The sequence below is a fragment of the Mesocricetus auratus genome, unplaced genomic scaffold (genome assembly GCF_017639785.1).
Source record: "Mesocricetus auratus isolate SY011 unplaced genomic scaffold, BCM_Maur_2.0 Super-Scaffold_6730, whole genome shotgun sequence".
NCBI lineage: Eukaryota > Metazoa > Chordata > Mammalia > Rodentia > Cricetidae > Mesocricetus > Mesocricetus auratus.
In genome coordinates, this window is record NW_024429184.1 from 45,426,124 (window position 1) to 45,449,804 (window position 23,681).

At 37.8% G+C, this 23,681-nt stretch overlaps 1 protein-coding gene across 1 annotated transcript; it reads left to right on the forward strand.

The window, feature by feature from the left end:
• Window positions 1-329: 329 nt before the first annotated feature.
• Calb1 (calbindin 1) lies at window positions 330-23,447 on the forward strand (the record flags this gene model as incomplete). Its single annotated transcript, NM_001281347.1, is given in 12 exon segments — window positions 330-419; window positions 896-972; window positions 4,281-4,355; window positions 13,550-13,633; window positions 13,736-13,792; window positions 16,983-17,060; window positions 18,869-18,924; window positions 19,015-19,054; window positions 19,179-19,232; window positions 22,292-22,363; window positions 22,686-22,799; window positions 22,833-23,447. Coding segments are annotated over 11 exon segments (786 nt in total). The 3' UTR covers window positions 22,833-23,447.
• Between the last annotated feature and the right edge of the window lie 234 nt (window positions 23,448-23,681).

Consider the following 23,681-nt stretch of genomic DNA (forward strand, 5'->3'; position numbering starts at 1 on the left):
AATGAGTCTAAGCAAGGTATCCCTGCCACCTGCTGCTTCCTAGACTCCAAAACTCCAGCTCCAGCTATTTCCAGGGAAGAGAGAAATCTGGAGGGGAGGGGAAGAAGGTTGGTGAGAGCAAGAGGCGGGAGCTAGGAAAGGGAGGCAGGAGGAGGCGTGGCCCGGCCTGGGGCCGGCGGGATAAATACTGACAACTGGGTGCGGGGTGCCGAGAACTCCGGAGGACGCCCGAACGGAGCAGCACCGCGGACAGCGCCTGCCGCGCCGCGCCCAGCTCAGCCTGCGCAGCCCTCTCGTCCTCAGGTTCGCGCTCAGCGCTCTGACTCTTCGCCGCTGCACCATGGCAGAATCGCACCTACAGTCATCCCTGATCACAGCCTCACAGTTTTTCGAGATCTGGCTTCATTTCGACGCTGACGGTGAATATTTTCTTTTTAACCCCTTCAAGACCGGTCCCCGTTCCTTCCCTGCCCTCTCCCTCCACTGACCCTCTTCATCTCAACCATCCTTTTCTTCTCGCATCACCCTGCCTAATTGTGTCTTCCACCCTGGGCGGCGGACCCATCAACCTGGAAGTTTGCTTCGCTTGTATGGCACCCACACGCCCTAAGCGTTCACCTTTCTAGGAACATCACTGATAGGGAAGAGAGCAAAAATTGGGAAACCCTGTCCCCCGAAAGTTTCAAAGACTGTCCCCCGCACCCCCACTCTCCTCCTTTGCCCTCGGTGCGTTTGAAGTTTGACGCCTCAGAAGGGAAGCGCTGCAGCGGCTATACCCATTGCCGGTTAGTCAGAGCTCAGGCTGCATAGCCTCCCAGGACAGCTGTCCTGGAAGAAACCGAGAGGAAACTTAGAAAGAGACATCTGACACCTGGGTGCCTCTTTCTCTTTGCAGGAAGTGGTTACCTGGAAGGAAAGGAGCTGCAGAACTTGATCCAGGAGCTCCTGCAGGCGCGAAAGAAGGCTGGATTGGTAGGCTTGGGTTTTTGAAGGACCCTTCAACCCTAATACATACCTATTCTTGTGTTTCATGAAAGAGGTTTCGAGGGTGGTAATAAAGTCTTACTAAGAAAGGCGAGAAAGAGCATCTTCTCAAATTGCATCAAGAGAAAAAGTGTAGGGGGTGGGGAGAGGGGAGTCTACAGAAAAAAAAAATCCTTGTTATCTTAAATCGGGCATATAGAGTCTATACTCAACCTTTCCTTAATAGATCTTAAAAGGAAACATCTATGTGCGAGACCCTTTATCAGACCCGCATCTCTACCACTGAGTTGGTTGGGTAATTTCTAACTTCTCTTTTTCTAGACGCTAAGTTAGGGGTAGAAATACGTTTCTGCCCCTTGGTGGCCAGGAGCAGATCTGCAGATTCTAGTGCAGCAATTATTGCTGCGATGTCGGTGTAGCTAGGGGGTGAGGGACGAGAACAAAGCTTGCCTTCACCCTTACCCCTGAAAAAGGATAGCCAACTTGTAACGGAAGTGTGAGTGAGAATATGGCTAGAAACGTTTTTCATTTTTTGTTGGAGAGAAACCCCCAAATTAGGAAAGCAATAAAAAAAGCATTTTAAGTATTGCATGTAACGTAAAAAGAAAAAATTATGATGAGAAACCATTAGTGATGATTTTAAAATAAGCTATAATTTACAATTAAGCCATTGGTTAAACAAATGATAATTATTGGTTATAAATTAATTGCTTCGGGCCAAATGTATTTGTTAAGAAAGGATGATGTCAACATAAAAATAGAATGTATCCGGCCAGCTTTTAAGCATGTGAGATGTTTGCATGAAGGAAAATTTTACAGGTCTGTTGGCATTTATGTAAGACTGCCTCTCAGAAAGCAATGATGGATTTGGAGTAGTTAAATGTTAATGGTCTTTGATCTTTTAGACTATAATTACAAAAGCATTTTACATTAAAAATGATACCCATAGCATCCCTAAATATCACACATCTTTCTAGTGCTATGGGGGGGGTGTATTAACAGGACTTTTTTGTTGTTGTTGTGTCTATGATGAAATTCATATGGTGGGTATCCCTATACAACATATTAGAAGGAACCCCACAGGGCAGTAAATGTACTCTAATGTATTATAAGCAGACTATGAAGTTACTAAAATCATGCCCGCCTGACTTTAAACCAGATTTACTCAGATTTAACACAGTGTAATCTAAAGGTGTAATAGAATGAGATCAAATAATATTGTCTTCTACGCACTTTGTCCTGTTTCCGCCTTGTGCATTACTGTACATTACACAGTATTACCATGTAATACTATCACTATAGTTCTATGGGTCTTTAGCTGATAAGACTGAAGCAATTTTCATCAATTAAAATATATCAAATATATATGGAAAGTCTTATTTTTTAGAGAAACTGTAATTTACAACCTTGGATGGTGTATCTAACAACTAAATGAACAGACTTTAATTTTCCAAAAGTAACTTTAATGTTGAGATTTATTTCCATCCTATAAATACGTGAGCTCTGTATTTTTTCATTATTTTTTCCTCCTCATTTTAACACTTTTAGTTTTTGTAAAATAAATGTATAATTAAAATATAAAATCAAAAAACACAAAACAAAACAGAATTCAGGTAGGAATTATAGAGTTTAAAACTTAACTATTTTTCTGCTACCTAGAACCTAATTTTGGTCTCTAAGAAGCTGTAATTAGATTATAATTTGATAACATTAATCTTTCATACAAGTGTATGGTCATATCAAGTTGCTGAATACCTTAGTACCTGAGTATTTTTATGGATTATGTAATAGGCTTTGGTTGAATAACTAAAATCTAAATTAAGATCTAAATTAAGAATTCATATAAATGGGTCACATTTCATTTATACTAGTGGTCTACTGCTATAAACCTACTTTTATATATTTCTTTATGCATGCTGACTTGACAAATCAGACTTCTCTTTTCATGGCATAGGACAAGAGAAACATTTATTTTGGCTCATCATAATAATGTGAGATTCATATTTCCACCAAATGAATATGATAGCCCGGTATACTATTTCTGAAACCACTGTCCTTCTACATTAAACATGCTTCATCATTATATTTACCCTCGTCTTTACAAGTCTTCAACTGACGATGCTGATTATACATGCTTCTCACCATTTAAAAAATATATTACAATCCAGTTGCTACCCAGAAACTTCCCAAGCTAAATATCAAGTCTGCTTCTTGAACCAGTAGTATCATATAATTTCAATATTTAACAATAAAGGCTTTGTTTTTGTTCAGCTAAGGATATGTGTGAAAAATCTGGGACTGAAATCCCCATGCTTGACACTATTGAGCTAGGCACTTTCATTTTCTTATACTTGTTTCTATAACAAAATTTAGTGAACCAAATTGAAAATTACCCACAGTAGAAGGGTTCTTTTAGAACCACAGTGTAATTAAATGAATGTATTATTTCTTGTTACCTTAGTTCTACCACACATTTACAATGATTTCTAAAGGATAAGTGCTGGCATTAATGCTTTAGAGCTTCAGTGTGGTCCTTGGGTTATAGTAGACCAATTATCTAAGTCAGCTTGTATGGTTGGCACTGCCATATTGTTCGTTATGGTGAAAATCAAGACCTTAATTTGCTTTCCCAAGGAGATAGGATATGGTATTAGTAACAACTAACCTATTTTAAATAGATCAGTTATGTCACAGAGATATTTTAACTGGGCTTTGCTTGAGACCCAAGTGTTAAAAACTAAAATAGCATACAGTTCATAACTTTCTAATATACCTATATGTAAAGAGATTATAAAAAGACTAAAATATGTGAGAAAAATAATATCTTGAGGAAAGTGGAAACAAGGGTGGTTTGGAAAATTTTTTCCTATGGTCCTGGTAGAGGTGAAGATCGGACACATTTAATCTGTGGCCTAAAATGTGGTCTTCAGTATTGTCAGTTCCTAGTGAAACAGAAATTTGTCATTTTCTCCTCTCACACTTTTATCCCATTTAATGTTCTATTGAACACACACCTATTTCAAGCCAGAAAGATCCATTACCTACAAGCTGGGCTACTCTTCCACTTATACATATTCTGCTACTCCATTTCTGATAGTCAGGATATTAGGCTAAAATAAGGAAATGTTATAAGACAAGACTTGCAGCAAAATAAAATAACCTTCCACAAAGCAAACATTTGCAAAGTATACTAGCAGCTGTTCCATTTAAATTTTAATTTTTCTTTGCAGTAATTTGTTAACATCACTACAAGAACAGTTTTCACAAACATCTTACCTAATTTTTTATAATTTTAGGAGTTATCACCTGAGATGAAAACCTTTGTGGATCAGTATGGGCAGAGAGATGATGGCAAAATAGGAATTGTAGAGGTAAGGAACCTATGCGTTTGTCTGATTTAATTAATGGGCATCAACTTTGAAATTTATTGAGTGATCTTAAGTCAAACATAACTCATTCATCGAGGCTATTCAATGTCAACATAGTATCTTCTCTTTCAACACATCAAATTAAAATGGTAGGAACTTGAAAAGAGAGTGAAGAGTTTAATGTAGCCAATCCTAAATTAAAAGCATTATAAAGCAGGTCGAGAAGTGAAACGCGAAGTATCTCTCACAGTCCTGTCACTAACACTGGTGGAACAAGCAAGTGCCATCTTCTGGGCGAGCATGCTCTGCATTGCCCATCCACACTGTGTCCTCAGCACAGAGGCTGAGCACACAATTAATTTGTTAACATTTAGCAGTGTAAAATTTTCTGGGATATTTTAAAATCAACGTATTTGGCCCTGTGAAGATGTCATAGCCAAAGGCTGCATCCTGGTTTCTGAAATTCCATTTCAGGTTGACAGATGGCCTTATCAAAGGTCCAAGAACTTTCCTTCAATGAATGAACCCTCCACATCCTGACATAGGTACACATTTGAATCTCTAGAAGCTAAAAGTGAATGTGAGATCTTGCCTTTTGACTAACTTCTTCCCTTAAAGACATCATATTGTACCTATAAATTAAGGAAAGGAAATCAATTATTTATCCATTTATATTCTAAATTTGCAAAATAGTTGCTGCTTCCCTTATTCCTACTGGTGATACCTCAACTGTGTTTAGCTCTGCCACCTTTTTTAAAAACTTGGTAGAAATCTTTATCTAGAAAAATAAAATAAAATCATATTTTGAAATATAAAATATAACAATTATGTTCATAAAACATGCTTGGTCTCTTCAATCGTGAGGTGCTTGACCTTCAAAATATAAATCACTTTTGATTCAGAGACTTAGCCTGGTTTTCAAATAATTGATTTTATCAGGACACTTGTGGTGCCAGCGTGAAATACACATATTTTTAAACACCTACTACAAATAGAGTGAAGGGAGGACATACTATTATTATCTTTGTAATTAAAATTTCTCCCTGGAGCATACGCTTTCCCTCTTTGCCTGTGTGCAACTCATTACTACATAGATAATAGTCATCGAACTTACAGTTGATATCGAGGCCAACTAATCAAGACAAGAATAAAAATTATGTTTATGAATGTAAGTGAAATAAGATAATTACTCAAAACTAGTTTGAAAGTCTATTATCAGTGATTTTTTTCTAAACCCTCTATTTCAGGGTTTGGAATACTTTATAATTCTAGTTGGAGGAAGATTGCCATCTTTTTTTTAGCAATTTCACCTTGAAACCCTCCAGCGGACCCATTTATTTATCATAAGTCACTTATTTGGTGTTACAATGTTACGTAACAAAAACATGGAGCTTATTCACAGTGTTAAATGTTTAAATAGGTAAAATGGATGGGTAACCTCGATTGAGTCTAACCATTTCAGATGTAACATTTCAACTTTTATGTTCATGAGAAGCCAGCACTTGGCAGATGCATTGTCTTAAGATACAGTGAAACAGGGTCTCCAAAGTTAGGAAGGAAGGAGTTTTGTATGCACAGAGAAAATGGAAGTAAAATAAGATGGATTAAAAAGAGAGAGAGAGAATAATAAGCCTGCCAAACAGCATAGCTTAACAACACTGTGCATGGTACACTGTACAGTTGTGAGCCCTCATAACAGTTATTACCCAAGATTTTGGAGGAGGCAGCTGAAAGAGATTTTCTGAAGAGAAAAGAATTTTAAAATGGAAGAATAGGAAGGAGACTGCTGCAGTGGATCATAACGCATGTCCAGGGCAGCTAAGTAAGAGACGAGAAAAGATCAGTCTTAATGCATGCCTGGGAAAACAAAGCAAAATGTAACAGAAAACAGGGAGACGTAGGGGAATGTGGGAACTCAGTTCACCCTCTAGTATCACCCTCAAGTTGTGCTAAATGCAGTTCATCCCGTGTCCAATTTGACACGTGATATTACTTCTTAGAAATCCTGCATATAATATGGCACTCCAATATAAAAGCCTAGCTAGCTATAACAGAACACGAAACCCCATGTTTTCCAAATGCATTATAGTTTCCTTCCTCTTAGCAAGTACACTATGCCTTAGTTTTCAAAAATGAAAGGGGTTGAATTGGCTTGTATGTTATGCTCGCTTAATAGTTAGACTCCAGGACTCACTAAAGTCTAATCAAAGGAAATTAATAGGCATGCAGTAATCTGCTTCCCTGCGGGGACCACCCAATTGAATTAAAAGAAACGAAAATTCGGTACCTAATTTTCTGTGTTCTGACCTGATACAGTAAACTGACACTTTCCATAACACACTATTTTACCTAAATATACTCAAAGGAAAGAAATGTTGATATGTCTAATATTCTGAATTTGGTAATTTAATGATTTTAATAGACTTTAAAATTCGCATGAAGACGGTTTAGTAATAACAAGACTGTTAATGCAAATTCAAGAGAGGATCATTGAAAATCTGAGATTATTAATAAATACCATGGCAGTCAGAAATGCTATAAATTTACTCAGACTAATATAGTTCTGTTATAAAGAAGGTCTGTTAAAATAATTGAGGAGGAAGACTAAATGATTTAGCATGTCATGGAATTCCTTTCTCTCGGTCTCACATGCCTCCTTTTGCTAGATGTCAAATCTTGAAGCTTTCCCTCTGCTCCCTTGGGCAATGTGTGGGAGTCTATCAACCTCTCTAGACTTTGTGTTCTATCTGTCCAGGTCAATGTGTGCACAGAAAGCAAAATAGATCTAAAAGCTATTTGAACCTAAAAACTGTGGCAACCATCGAAGGAAAGCAGACAATTCTCTGGCCATCTCCTCCTCTCTTCCACAGTGGACTTTAAGTTTTACAGTTAGCCTAAGGGAAGGTTTTATTTTTGTCAGAATGCTTATCTACTTTATAACTGGAGAAGTGATTAAGGGTAAAAAGAGGCTTTGAAATTTTGTTCTTGATAGACTTTTTAAAATGAGTTATTAGAAACACTGTTTTAAGTAAAGGATGCTCATGGTAAGGGATTGGTGTCTCAAAATCAAAACTGTTAGATCATCTGACTTCAAAACTGCCTCAAACTACAAGTTACATAAAAATAGTCTCAGAACATCTGTTTCCTTGACTATGAACAAACATGACTATGTTCTAATTTCATATGTCTATTATGAGCATTAGCATCTAATGAGATAATTCATGTCAAATAAACAGACCACTGTAAAAACCTAGTACACATATTTGTCATAATTACTAAATACAGAAATGAGTTACTGAAAACCATACTCTGTTATTCTAGATGCCAAAAACTTTTCTCCTTCTTACATAATTTATTAAATTCAAGTTATTAAACTCAAATACCTCTAAGTTTGTTACTATTTACCCTCCACATTCCCTACATTCACTTCTGATTGGCAGTGGAAAAAATGTTCCCTTGGTTTCCAAATATAAAAACAAATCCTTGTCAAGTGTGCTCAGAAAGTGTGATGTGTCACACAGTTGCCTTTAAATGTAATGAATTCTGCTATTGCGTGTCTGTTTTAGTTGTCTCTCCGTAATGTCACCCTCCATTGGTAATCTGACTTGTGGCATTTTGCTTTATTTTTGTTTCTGTCCTTTGCTTAGAAATTGTTAAGGGACATAGACACACAAAACAGGGACTAGGCTCTGTCTAAAATGATTTGACAGACTTTGATAATCCCCATAGAAGGCCTCGCCCTTTCTATGGAGAAGAAGAGGGATGGAATGGGGGTTGGTGCAGGGCATGGGAGCATGGGAGGGAGAGGGAACTGGGATTGGTTACATAAAATAAGATTCTTTCTAATATAAATAAAAGAAGAAATTGTTAAGGGAAAAGTTCGTGAAATCATCTGTCTTCCTGTAAGAATCTTACTAGAGTAACTATAAATCACCAGCAATAAACACAGTGGCCTAGAATTCAGCAATTAGATAAGGTATGGGCAGGATCTCAACCCTTATGAAAGCATAAGACAGGGATATATTATGCTAGAGAAGGGAAGGAAATGACAAAGAATGCATGTGGAAATACTTTAGGGATGAGTTCCCCAAAAGCAGACCTGAGTTTCATTAGGAAGTAAATACTTGGGCATCACTTCCTGCAGGAGAATAAAGACAGCCAGCCTGGGCCCTGAGGCATGCTTTAATTGAGACTTTCTCTTTAAGGATCTCTGAAGTGAGTATGCCCCTTCAGAGATTTCCCAAGTTTTGACTAAGAGGGTGGGGTTTTTAGGGTCTTGTGTGGATTAACCATGAGATACAACCTCCTTGGAGGTGCAGGCATCTTCAGCCCAGACAATAAATGGGCAGTGTGCACAGCAATATTCCTGGACCCAGAAACAGCTCTGGGTAGGATCTCCCAATATCCACAACAGCCCCTATCCACTGAATTATGTCCAAGGGAACTTTACTTCTATGTGTTTGCAGCTAACTCTAGATGGAGTTACCATCATTCATTGCATCAGTAAAATATGTATTGATGCAGTTACTAGGCAAAGAAACAGTAGAGAAAATTAAATGGTGTTCTTGAGGACATAGGCAAGTAGAAAGATGTTTGCTTCTCTACTTTTAGTGCCAAGCAACCAATTCCATAAGTAAAGACCTGTGGGATTCTGTCTGTACCCATAGCTGTTTGTTTTGCCTTCCATTCACTCTCTCAGTTCATTCCACTTTTTCTGCCACTAACATTAAACATTGGGAAGGAAAGAAAAGCAGGTGACCCAGGGACTCACAAATCACCAGCAATCTTGAAACCAGGACTGGGAACTTCTGTGGACATAAGTGACTTAGCAAATCTAAGAATAAAGCAGTCCTACCTAGTAACTTCTGTGAAAGGACTTTGGTATATCCTAGACTTGTCTTAATTGCTACAGATGGAGAATCTCCACATCCATGTAGATAATGATTCCTGTGCATTGACAAAAAGATCAATAGACAACCCGGAACCACCGCATTGTAGAATTCACCTAGAAAAGGAAGTCTTTCTATTCACCCTGGAGACATACTATCCATACACATGCATTGCTTTTTAAATGGCTATTTTTGTCTTACAATGATAGTAAAATTCATTTGTTTTTAAATAAGATAGTACTATAATGAGTATAACATTAACAGTTTAATGAAATTTATAAAGAACATCTTACATATAGATACAATCAATATTGTTGTAATTAATAACAAAACAGCATGCACAAAGAAACATGCATCTATACTATTCCATAAAGAACCATGAGCATGGTGGTGTATATCTTTAGTTCCAATACTCAGGAGGCAGAGACAAGCAGATCTTTGAGTTGAGGCCAGCTCGGTCTACAGATTGAATTCTAGGACAGCCTGAGATTCACAGAGAAACCCTGTCTTGAAAAATAACAGGAGGAGATGGGGAGACTATGACTCTCTTTATATTTGACACCCTATGAATCTCTGGTCTGTATGTGAGTTACATAAACTTTACAGAACTAAGATGGGTAAATTTCCCTAATCTTACATTTAGTGGGTGGATTTTCAGAAATATTTTTTTCAAGACAGGGTTTCTCTGTGTAGCTTTGGAGCCTATCCTGGCACTCACTCTGTAGACCAGGCTGTCCTCATACTCATAGAGATCCACCTGTCACTGCCCCTCGAGTGCTGGTACTAAAGGTGTGCACCACCACTGCCCGTCCAGAAGTATATTTTTTAAAGAAGTCATATTTTTTTAGTTTACAACAACAGATATTTCATAAAATTCAAGTAATATAGAAAATGATATAAGTAAAGGTTATTGACTCTATATCATGTCAATGAAGTATTCAAATTTTCATCAAGAAATCACAAGCATGCTGGGTTCTATTGACCTTGGATAGCATATGATGCAGACAAGAAACTCTCTGAGCTCCTGAAATGGCCTGGAAGAGATTCACTCCAAGCATTAAAGGAGGCACACCAACAATCTAAGGAAGAGTTGATATTAGCTATTCTAGTCCTAAATGGTTCCTTGTGTTAATCACAGCTGTGCCATAAGACAGAATTTGAGAATCACACAAAACCTTCTAGCATGTATCATTACCATCAAGTTCTGTTGGTCAACTTGAATCGTCACTGACATGTTTTCTTGTTCTTTAAAACCTAGGATTTCTTTTTTTTTTTTTACTTCTTTATCCTCACACCTTTCCTGGATAAATATTTCCTCCCTCCCAGTGTCCCTTGAAGTTCTGAAAGAAACATTCTCTAGAATGCCTTCAGTCTTTTACACTGAGCTTCAGGAGCATGGCTATTTCTCCTCTCTTTGATGACCCTCTCTGTGTTCAGTTCTCCTTCTTTCCTCTTCCCCCTTAGCTTCAGTGGAGACCTGCTTTCTGGGTCTAACTTATGATTCTTTAATAATGAAAACCATTTACAGCAACCTTCTACTAGGGGCCCATGTACAGATGCAATGGAAAAAAAACTCACAAGGGAGATGAGTTCTAGATTTCAATTAGTAAAATGAAGCATGGATTCTCATAGCCACTGGTGGCAATCACCAACAAATGCTTTGTTTACATTCCAAGAGGGAAAGAGCAACCAACTCATCCTACTACTGTAATCAAGATGCATGGTGCAGACTTTTTAGTAACATTCATCAATTTTAACTGAGTTTCTGAGTCTGCAAATCACCAGAGCAGATCATTCCATCTGTGTCTCAGCATCCTCAACTCAAGTTTGTGCTTTGAATTATGTTGACCTGTATTATTTCTGTGGGGCAGAATTTTATGGGGAAAGAAATCAACTATACAGACAAGATTTGAATGTAGTACTAAGATACGTGAAATGCACACATAATCTCACACTATAGTGATATAAGTGTATTTATAGGTCAAAACCTAATTTAATTTCTAAAGCCCTAGTTTCAAGTTTTTGATGCATTATTCATCTACCCACACTGGTGGTGTTTGCTTCTAGTTACGATGTTTTCTTACTGGATCATAGTAAATATTCTAGCAAGTTTTATTTATTTTGTGTTTCACTTTACTCTAACTCCATACATAAAGACTATGAACAAAACTGTTGTAACTTGAGGTATTTTTTCAAAGGTCTAAAAGCAAGATACTTTAAGGGACATATTACACAGCTATAAGGAAGATGGTGTTGCTTGTACATAGGGTGAAATAATGGTTTACATTAAAGTTCAAATTTTGATGGGCTCAAAAATAGAAAAAATTTTAAGTAGGTGTGATAATCTATCCCATGATTTTATTTGAACGTTTGGGACATCTTCTGGCCTTAATATTAATTCCATCCCCAGCTTCTTAAACTGAGAATAGTGACCTATATGGGGTCACAAATAGTATTTTCAGAGTAGAAGGCTTCTGAGCACAAAAGAAACAAAAATTAATTCAAACTTAAAAGTGTAGTGAACCCAAGGTGTTCCTGGCAGCACTCACCTTGCACAACTTCACGTGTTCTTGGTGATCAACACACATGTTCATCTGGCACTGAACATACATCACACCCTGTGACACCAACAAGCACTGCCAAAAACACCCCAGCTAGGACTGGTATGTGCTGTGAATTACAGTCTCTTTCACATATGAACGGTAAACAGTCTTCTAATATTTTCCTACTGTCATTCCTTAGCATGCAACAAATTATTTTATCTTTGTATTGTGTTGCAATACTTGATTTTAAATTTTTCTGTTAGAAATATCAATTTTGAATTTTACAAAAAAATTGTTAGGACAGAATTTTCAGCAGTTTCTCTAATGGTGTAAAAACATGGTACTGTCATTTTATATTATGTATTTATGTGAAATACTGTTCACAGCAGTGACGATTTTACTGTACGTCATGGAATTGTCACAGATAGATCAATTCTGAAAGATTGAAGATGTCTGCATCTTGCAGTATCAAACATCCAGCCAAGATTACATCTTTATTTAAAAATAAATAATTTGAATTCATCTTTAATAAATAGTAAAGTTATATGAAGTATTATTTTAAACAAAATTGTTATGGTTTATTATCAGTAAATGTTTGTTTATATGTCTATATCATATATGCCTGGGGTCACATAAAACTTCCTCAGGAGAAATGAGGCGATAATTGGGAGAAATTTAAGTAGTTCTTGTCTAGACAGTTTTAAAGTGTATGTACCAAGAAAAAGGGTTCATGTCTGAACTTCAGGAAATTTAACTACTGCTGGAAATTAGTGAAATATTGCATATGAAGATTCATTCCTTAATGGTGTAGAGTCAGTGATTCCAACAGCACACATTTTGAGCTGGGGACACTCATTTCTCCTTCACCTCCTTTTCCTAGTGATGAAGATAGTGAGCACCAGTGCAGCTGGGGAAGTTGCTGGGGACCACAGCTCATTAGCAGCAGAGCCAGAAATAGCAGTCACATCGGCAGTGGAGCCATCAATCCAGTTGCCTCCTTCTCCGCATGCAATAGATTATATTAATCTTAAAATGGGATCTGTGACTCTTTATTCCTCAAAAGAGAGGGGAAGGGAGGGAAGGAAGGAGAGAGATGTGGAAAGAAAGGGAAGTGTTGAAGTCACAGAAGATCTAAGGTAAAATGTCACAGAGTCACGCAGGAAAGAACAAAAATTTACCTGAGCCCCAGATTCAAGCAGCACATGTTCTCTGAGTGGAGATCTCGGTTTAAGAGCGTCCCTATTACTGACTAGGTACCCCTGTGTTATGGTGCTGTTTTACAGCTGTCTTTGGTTGGTCTTCACTGTGTTTCTCTCCAGAACTAGACACGTATATGTTTTTTCTTCCTTCCTTTCACCTGTATGCATGTTCCTCACAATTCCTCATTCCACATGAGATTTAGAGTCACAGTGTGTGCCATCCTGTGCACGCTGGAAGAATAGAGACCTGATGGGTGGCATAGAGCTTATGCAACATGCATCTGCATGTGTGTGCCGCAGATGAAAAGTGGTTCCTTACAGCCGTGTCTTCAGCTGGGCAGTCAGGTCCTCATGGCGTGGGTGTTGGGACATGCCTTAGTATTTTGTGGAAGCATCAGAAAGAGCGAACTGTGTCTGTCCTCTCCTATAGTCAGCTTAATGCTTATCCTCTCCCACTTTCTCAGCCAATGCTATTGCTCACAGAGCCTGTTGAGGCAAAACTGGAGCAGCAGGTGATGCCTGGCCCCTTTCCAGGCTCCTCACCTCTGTTTTCCCATCTTTTCCAGCTGGCTCATGTCTTGCCCACAGAAGAGAATTTCCTGCTGCTGTTCCGATGCCAGCAACTGAAGTCCTGTGAGGAATTTATGAAGGTAAATCTCATCCACCGAGTAAGAAAGGTGCTGGAAGTAAGTTAGTTGGTGGGTTCTATTGGTTTACTTGAATCTGGTTTTCTGTCTCCAAATTTCTTGCAGACTTGGAGGAAGTATGACACTGACCACAGCGGCTTCATAGAAACTGAGGAACTTAAGGTGAGCAAATCAAGGCTGAGGCTAAGCATGCCTCTTGCAGATGCAGTCATGAACTGCTAAGGGACTCACAGCTTTTTAAAAAACCTCCCACAAAGAAAACTTACGTTGAACAGGGGCACATCTGCACCCACTCTTCACATCATCAAAGAAGCACCAGATCGAAAGACACACTTCAAGTGCTTCTTGCGATTCTGCTCATCAGCTCAAGAAATTAGCATGTTCTGTGGTGTGCCTAAACTGTTACATAAGACAGATGGATGATAGATGTCCGTTCACACAGAGACAGACAGAGGTGGCTAACTGTGCCAACTAAGTATGCTACCACTCTCTACTGAAATCTGAAATTTTATTTTATAAATTGAATGCCTAAATAGATTTTTTCTTTCAAAAAGAAACAAATGGCAGAGACATGTGTTGTACCTTATGCATATTTATTTCATCTTTGCATATATTATATGAGATAAGCATTACCCAGTAACAAAAAAACCTGCAAAAAGCTAACAAACCTATTGAAGGCCATACAGAAATAAGATACTGGGCTGTAATGTTTAATCCCAGACTCATCCATAACCAAGGCCTTAGACATAGTATATGACCAGCTGGCTTTTGACTACATGAATTGCACAACTAGACTGTGGAAAACTGAAATTTTTAAAATAAATCTGCCAGTTCATATCTCATAGAAGTAATGAGGAGGTCATGTGGGAGAGGGACCTAAAGAAAATAAACCTGAATCAAACTCAAACATAACCTCAGGACAAATCGCCATGTCATTCTACTATTCTTCATCTCTAAAGCGGGAGTAATGATACTGTGGTGTCAGATGCACCGTGGAATCTAAGGTACTGCACAGCGTTCTGTGAAGGGCAAAGCATCACAAGTGATATTGCACTCAATTCAGGAGTGGGAACGAATTATCCCCCTCATTTCCTCCAGCCAACCCGAAGACCTCTTAGGCAGACAGTCCCCATTTCCTCTAACTTCAGATTACAGAGTACTTAAGTGGAAGCTAGGACTAGCGACATGGCTTCGTGGGTCAAGGCACCCACTAGCAAGTCTGACAACTTGAGTTTGCTTCCCTGGACCCCACAGGGTGAGAGGAGAACGATTCTCTGACCTATACACATGTGCCACAGCATCTGCGCACCCTCACACCATCACATACACATGCGCACAAATCATTTTTAAACGGGAAGCAAGTTAGTATTTGTTCAGTTTCTGAATATGTGCCTTCTACGTCACAGAACAGTATTGCCTTTGATACGCATCTCAGCATTTATTCTTCACGACGTCTGCAAGGCAGTTTGCTAAGACTCCCAATATATGGAGAGACAGAAGGTCACAATGGCTGGGGAATTTTTCAAAATCATAAGGCTGATTGGAAGAGAAGCTAGGCTTGGTTCTAGAGTGTCTGCAAACATCAATAACGCTCTTTTTCAACAGCACCTTGAGCTGCTTCTGTGGCTGCTTTTGGGGGGGGTGGGAAATGGAGGCATTGTTTTCCTAGTCACAGTTAAACATGGTTTAAGAAGGATAGAATTTTAGGGATTGGACGTGGAACTGCTGAAACAGACTCAACTGCAGTCTCTTTAAAATGACAACACTTTTGATACAAAGTTATTGAAAACAATGTCTTTTAGAAACTGCTCTCCACCAAGAGTCCACAAGGCGACAGGGAAGCCGTTGTAGTTTTATTCTTTTAGACTAAAAGAATGATTTGTAAAACATCATCACATCACAGTACATAATGGAAACCTTAGCTCACTTCAATACTGACCTCAAAATATTCTCAAAGTCTCTCTCTCTCTTTGTTCTAAATTCTATTCTCAGAAAGGAACTTCTAAATAGAAGTCCTCCTCCCTAGAGAATTTTCAAGATAAGTTGGCATTCTTTTTTAATGGATCTTTCAAGAAAGCTAATTTTAAGGAAAGAAAGCTAATTTTAAGATCCATAATAGAGTAAAACACCGCTTGCTCTCAGACATGACTTTGAATTCTAGTGTCCCAAGGTTTCTCCAAGGCTATTTTTGTGACCACCATTTCAGCGTCTGATGAGGCTTTTTAACCCAATTAATCTCTGACAAAAAAAAACTGAGAAGGCTCAAAAATAAAACTCACCCCCACCAGATAACTTTGAATTTTCTATGCTTCACGTTGGGTCTGAAGCAGAGTGTTTAAAGTGGAAATAAATGTATTAAACCAAGAAAGGGCCCTTCCTTGAAAAATGCAAAGCTAAGTCACCCCAGCAGAGCTAGTTCTCTTTAAAGCAGACAGAGAACTGTCAAAAGCACCAAAGAAAAATGGCCCTCTGAGACTTTCTGGGCATGTGATCTGCTCAGTTTCCATAGCTGCATTCATTTGTTTTCTGAGGAAATGAAAGAGTTACAAATGAACATCAGTGGAGAAAATGAAAGCCTATTACAGCCCTCAGCATTCACAGTGGCATTTCTATGGCAGGGCTTTGTAAAGCGTTTATCGCTGTAAAACAAAAATTAAACTCACTCCCAAATTCCAAATGTTGAGTTAATAACCATCATTTTCACCCTTCCTACATTACTATCTGTTTTAATATGATGCATATGTCTCTCAAGGATTCAATGTTGCCAACTGTTGTAGTTTGTACAGTCAGCGGAAGTGTTTGAACAAAGATCCTGTAGATCCTATGTTGCATGAAATCTAACCACCAGGCCATCTGGAGAACAGCATAACACTAGTTGCAAATAGGAAAACATAGCCTGGGGTGCAGCAGGAAATACATGTTAAATTGAAGATGTATTTCCATCTAGTTTGCTGATCATTTTTCACACAGGGTACAAAGGTACAGAGAGGGGGCCTTATACTTCTAGCAGGAAGATCACATGACTATACCTGAAAAGAGGCATCCATCGGGCAGATTTTTAAGTTTTAATTCAGGTCTTCTCACATTACACAATCCACATCTCCTTTAACTGCAATCATAAGAGCACAACACAGCTCTGACTATGATAAACTGGGTCTCATGAGAGGTAGGTATTGTGCCTGGCAAAGACAGTTCCATTATTGGGATGCCACAAGGCTCACCTGACTTCTGAAGTCCTTTCCTCACCTGGCTCTAACATCGAGATTTTCTTTGGATTCATCCAGTTATGTTCTGTTGCAGACTACACATTATCAATGACATGGAATTTTCTGAGCACTCTTTTTCTCAACAGAACTTTCTAAAGGACCTGCTAGAGAAAGCCAACAAGACTGTGGATGATACAAAACTAGCTGAGTACACAGACCTCATGGTAAGACTGAACTGGAAAAGATTTAGCCAAAGAGCTCAATTAAGTCCAGGATAGAGTAAATAAGTCACACTTTGCACACCTCATACCCATAGATGTGCATTTCTGAAAAAGTTACAGCACATTTACCTTTCAAAAAAACTTTTCTTTAAAAGCCAGAGTAATTGTGTCACTAAGTTATACAGCTTGTATATGTTATACTTATACATAGAGCATAAGTGATATTGCCCTTTGCTCATAGAAATTCTGAACTTGTTTTTATCACTGTTTAGAAAACCATAGGTTTTTCTAGAGTTTAATCAAAACCGCTAATTATTTTTATTCATTAAATGACTTTAAGTGAGTTTCTATACCTTTGACTTTTATTATTTTGGAATATTGCATCAGTGCTCTGAATGAGACACGAACACACTTTAAGTATGATGTTTTGATAATTGTATTAACAAGATTTGTTATAAAACACAAGTAATATAGCCACAAAACTTCTTTACACAAAAGTGTCTAATGCAAATCAATTAATGAAGTTGGAGACAAAATAAACATTTATGAGGGTACTTTGTCTCAGGTAGGTAGTTTGCAAATCTTAACACGTTGTAGGATTAACATTATAGGAAAACGAGCAATATATACATATATTTTCTCTACATACTGTAAAGTTATGAGTTTTTACCCCATGGGTTAAGTAAATAAACCATAAAACAGTGCTTCTATGCTATATCAGATTTTGAGGTACCCTGAGGAACAATCTTGGGGCATTTCTGTTCTACTCAGTGCCACTGAGGTCTACTTTCAGTCTGTTACTCCCCAGTATAGTCCCATCTGCAGCAACAGCGGCAAACAGGTGGGATGTTCTTGCTGCATCATGAAGGCGAGACCTAAGCTTTCTCCGGCCTTGTCTTTTGGAAGTAGAAAATAACCTACATTTATCAATTTTCTAGTTTGTCTCAGTCTTAAGGGATTCTATTTAAAGACACCTTTCCAGGTAGGAATTTGAAACTGCCTTTCAAAAACAACTCAGATGGGAGCTTCCCCCTGTTGAACTGGCCCAGTAGATCTGATTAAATATCATAAACCAGTTCCAATCCAGGAAGCAAGTTAATGAAGAACTAATTAAAATTTAAATATACAGGTGAAGAAACATTTCCCTATGGGCACGAAATTCTGTGATCTAGTTGTCCAGTATCTTGGCAGATAGTACAGCAATATTATAATTTATGGTCAATGGATTATAGAATGCTGTCTCAATATAAAACCCTGAAAACTGATGTACTTCCAACAAAGAATCCTTAGACCATCTCAAACCATAGAATATCCTTTCTTTTTCCCTTGGAAACACCTCTCTAAACCTCTATGCATAGTCTTTACCATAGCACTTTCTCATATATATATTTTACATATATATGTGTGTGTGTGTGTGTGTGTGTGTGTGTTACATTTGGCATATCTAGTATTAGCATTACCTTCATTATGGCAATATTTACTGCTTTCTAAAAATGTGACTGCTTCCTAAATGGTATTTATGTGTGTGTACCTCAGTATGTGATATGTAAGTACAATATCAAAGAGTTAGGAAGTATTGTTAAGTTTCCCAAGGGAAAAATTAAACAATTTGAAATTATCAAAATAACTTAGACTTATTACCTAATTACTGCTTTTGTTGAATTTTTGCTTTAAAAATAAAGCAGGCTGAGGATGTAATTCAGTGTTAGAGCTTGCACTGCAGGCACTCAAGATGTTTGATTTTTGAATGTTTGTAGCCTCCATTCAATAATGCTTAACTCAATGGTCCAAACATTGGCAATGTCTTTCAGCTGAAACTATTTGATTCAAATAATGATGGAAAGCTGGAACTGACAGAGATGGCCAGGTAAGTTTCTGGACTGCACATATGTTATCAGAATAAACTGGTCTTCATCCAAAACTCCAACCTATTAACATGATATTTTTCTCTCAAAAGGTTACTACCAGTGCAGGAAAATTTCCTTCTTAAATTCCAGGTAGTTGGCTTTTCTATACAATAAATAATGTTTTTCTTAAGAAGGCAAAAGGCGGGAAATTCGTTAAGAAAAATAAGTTGAAATACATATCATTTTAACTGAACCTCTCTCCTCTGCCTCCTAGGGAATCAAAATGTGTGGGAAAGAGTTCAATAAGGCTTTTGAGTTATATGATCAGGTAAAAGTATTTTCTTTCCTTTTTTCTTTAAAAAAATCTTACAAAAATAATTTAGCATGAAATCCATCCTCTTAAGATCTTAAGTATAAAATGTATTTACGAACTATAGAAGCAAGGCTGTAAGACAGTTCGGTAGAACTTATCTACCTCACACAACTGAGACCCATGGATGACTGCCTGTCTCCACTTCCCCTTCCTGACATCAGCTCTTTCACTGCTCCAATGAGTTTCACTATTTTAGAAACACTTTATCAGTGGATTCACTTAACTACCCTTCTCTGGCAAGCTTATTTCACCTTGCATGTTCTCAAGGTTCGCCTGTATTGTAATTCGTTACAGAGTGTTATTTTTAAATGCTGAATAATATTGTATTGTACGTATATTTACATTTCCTTACTCTTTATCTATTTACTCATCCATGGACATTAGGTTGTTTCTACATCTTAGCTATTGTGAAACAACTGCAATGAACATGGACTGTCACATCTCTTCAAGATTCTTGTCTTTTGGGAAAAGAAAGGCAAAATTGTGGTGTTTTGTTTTATATCATTTTATCATATGTTAGTTCTATTTTTGGTGTATCATCATATGATCTAGCTGTATCATTTTGACTTTCCATCAACAGTGTAAACATGTTTTCATTCTCTTCATATCCTCACCAACACTTACTTCCTTTGTATAGTCAGAGCGATTCTTGCAGCTGTTTTAATTTGCATTTCTGTGATGGTCAGTAACACTGATCACCTTTTCATAAACTGATCAGACATTTATGTCTTCCTTGAAGATGTATCTAGTAACATTTTAGCTCATTTTTTAATCAGGTTAGTTTTATGCTAGTGAATTGTAGATATTCCTTACATATCTTAATATTACATTTCCTTTAGGTAAGGCATTAGTGACTTTACCTGATACATGGTTTACAGCTATCTTTTCGCAGTCCACAAGTTGCCTTTCACTATGAATGGCTCTTTTAGCTTTCATGCTGAGCTCCCCTGTCTTCCTGTAGTCTGTGCCCTGGGCTCATAGCCCACAAGCTCAATGCTAAAACCAAAGTCATAAGGTTCTTAGCTATATTATATTTAGAAAGAGTTTCTGTTTATGTTGTCTGGTTTGGGTTTTGGTTTTGACACAGATTTCCACACAGGCTGGCCTGGAACTCACTATGTAAACCAGACTGGCTTTGCATTCATAGAGATCCATTGCTTATGCCTCCCAAGAGCTAAGATGAAAGATGTGTACCACCACACCTGACTCTAGTAGTTTTATAACTTCATGATTGAAATATTTGCATTGAGTTCATTTTTGTCCACTTGAAAGTCAGGGGTCCAGTTTTTCCCCTACTTCATGTAGACACACAGTTTCCCCATACTTTTGTTGAAGAGAATGTCCTTGTCCTTATATGCAGCTCTCAGATGAAAGATCAACCCATTCTCTGCATGTGAACCAATTCCTGAGCTCCCTGTTCTATTCCATGAGTCTGTATACCAGTCTCTAAGTAATTACCATGTTGTTTTACTTACTGTAACTGGATGCTATATTTTCAAATCAGAAACTGCTGCCTTTTTCATATTTGCTTGCTTGCTTGTTTGTTTGGGGAAGGAAAGCATGCCATAGCATGCTTAGCCCCTGAGCCATGTCACCAGGCCAATGCCTCCATCTTCATCCTTTTTTTTCCTGTAAACGATTTCAGCTTTGGACCTTTTGTGGTTATGTATGAATTTTAGTTGTGTCTTTCCTATTTCTTCTTAAAATACCAGTGGAGTTTGGGAAGGGATCACACTGATCTTTAGAATTCAATAGGATGAATAACGGTCCGAAGTCTTCTGACTGTAAGCACAGGTGCTTCTCCCTGGACTTGCATCTCTGATTTCTTTCATCAGTGCTTCACAACTGTCAGTACACATGTGTTTTTCTTCTGCTAAGTTTACTCTTAAGCAGTGTATTCAATTCAAACTGTATTGCAAAAGGATTTTATTTCCTTTTCATATAGTTTATTGTTAATGTCTAGAAACAGAATTGGCTTTTATATTTTATCCCTTAACTAAATTTACATATTAATGCCAACATCTTTTTATCTTGAGAGTTTTCTATATTTAAAAATCATGGTCGGGCATTGGTGGCACACGTCTTTAATCCCAGCACTTGGGAGGCAGAGGCAGGCGGATCTCTGTGAGTTCGAGGCCAGCCTGGTCTACAGAGCAAGTTCCAGGACAGCCTCCAAAACAATACAGAGAAGCCCTGTCTCACAAAAACAAAAAAGCAAATCATATTACTACTTCTTTTCTATTCTTTTCTGATCTATAATTTCACTCATGAGGAGAATCTGGAAAGTGCTTACCAAAAGAAAAGGAAAGAAAAGAAAAGAAAAAATAAAAGCCTCAAAGTTAGGGTTCATGATTTTTAAAAATCATGGACAACTGAAATTATACAACCAACTCATTCAGTCCACAGAAAACTTGTTATATCTCACATCACTTGACCTTAGTCAGATGCTAGTCTAAGACATCTCAGCTGTGAGACTGTGAATAAGAGACGAAATCCTCCAAGCCACAAACTTGTTTGTAAATGGGGAACAATAATGATATTCTCTGGGAGAGTTGAATGGAAATTAAGTAAGGGGAACAGGCCACACAAGTTTCCCACATTAAAATAAAGGGTGGGGGACTTCATGGGCAAGGAAAAGCTGTTCATAAGTTTGATAGTTCCTACTTTGGCCTTCTATTTTCTGTAGTCCTGGACCTAGACTCTATATAACTTCTGCCTGCTGGTGTGACAGTAAGACAGCCATAGCTTCCATAAGCCACAGTGCTCTGCCTTGTCACAGAAATGTATTTAGTTTTATCTTCTTATTCCAATTGGAAATATCTCAAGCATAAAGCAAAATACTAAATACAAAAGTGCATTGAAAACTTCAATATATTCACTAGTGAAAGTGCTCACCTTTTTGCAACTGTGATAGAGCAAGGCACACCTTGTTAGGGGCAAGGCACACTTGTCAATAGGGCTTTTCTAGATTGCGGTTACCTCTAATCTGTACTGTTTTATTCCTCCTCCCTCAGGATGGCAACGGATACATAGATGAAAATGAGCTGGATGCTTTACTGAAGGATCTGTGTGAGAAGAACAAACAGGTAATTCGGTTGCCATGAAACTCACTTCCTAAACAGACTTTAGGGAGCTACCCAGAAACAACCACACTCAAAGAATTTGCAGAGGAGCAGGAGCAGACTTTAATCCTGAACTCAGACTGAGTCCAGCACAAATCAGTGAAGTGTGACAAACAAATTTGGGTTAGAAACAAACTAGCAATTATTCACATTTATAACAGAACTTAATCCCTATCTTTTCTTAGTGGGTTGATGGAACAAGCAGTTTCTCACATTTTATCACTGGCCAGTGGTTAACTAACTTCCATATTTAATTGGATTACAATCCTATCTATGTCCCATACAGGAACTGGATGTTAATAATATTACTACATACAAGAAGAACATAATGGCCTTGTCGGATGGAGGGAAGCTGTACCGAACAGATCTTGCCCTTATTCTCTCTGCTGGGGACAACTAGAGTTGGTGGCCACAACCACTTGCTAGTGATACATTGTATCTAAAACATAACTGTGCGCTATAAAAGAGTAGGCTGTATTTTCTTTTATATCTGTAAATTCTACTGCATATAGAGAATTATCCAGGATGCGTTACACATTCTTTTCTGCTTGTTTCTATACTGTTTGTAATGTACAGTTTTTGTAACCATATAATTGAAAAGAAGAAAGTCCATGCTTAGATCAGTCAGTACAATCAATTAAAATGAATCTAACATAGTTTTGCTTTCACAAATGAAGCTGAACGTTTGGATTTCCCTAAAAATTCCACCAGGATTCATCTAAAAACTTCTAGGGTCAGATGTGTAAAATACACATCTGTCACTGAGTAGAAAAGTAAATCATGACAACCCAAGCATTTTATTTTAAACAATCATAGGACTGTCCCACAAAGTAATTCTATGCTGTCTCCATCTAGTAGAGGGATATACTTCTGCATCTGAAGCACCAAATATCAATAGTTAGTTGATTATGGCTTTATTACAAAACAGTTTCCCTAGAGATTTACTTTACTGATCAGTGAGGTGTCTACTGCTTGAATAGAAACCACACTATTGACTCAAGTTGGCATGGTGACAAGAGAAGGGAGACAGATGACACAGAAATCTGTCTGATTCTATGTCTATATTTCCAAGAAGTCTATTGCCAGAGAAATGACTTTAGCCCATTTTCTAAATTATTTTCATGTGATTCCAGATGACAATTATTCTAGAAAACTGCTGTTTTATGTCTTCTTCTGTGTGTACTCTCTGATTAAATTCAATGTACTGAGTATCCTGGTGTCTAGCTTGCATACTTCCTGGATTTTCTATGTAGAACTGTTCATTTCCACCAAGGGTGTCTGC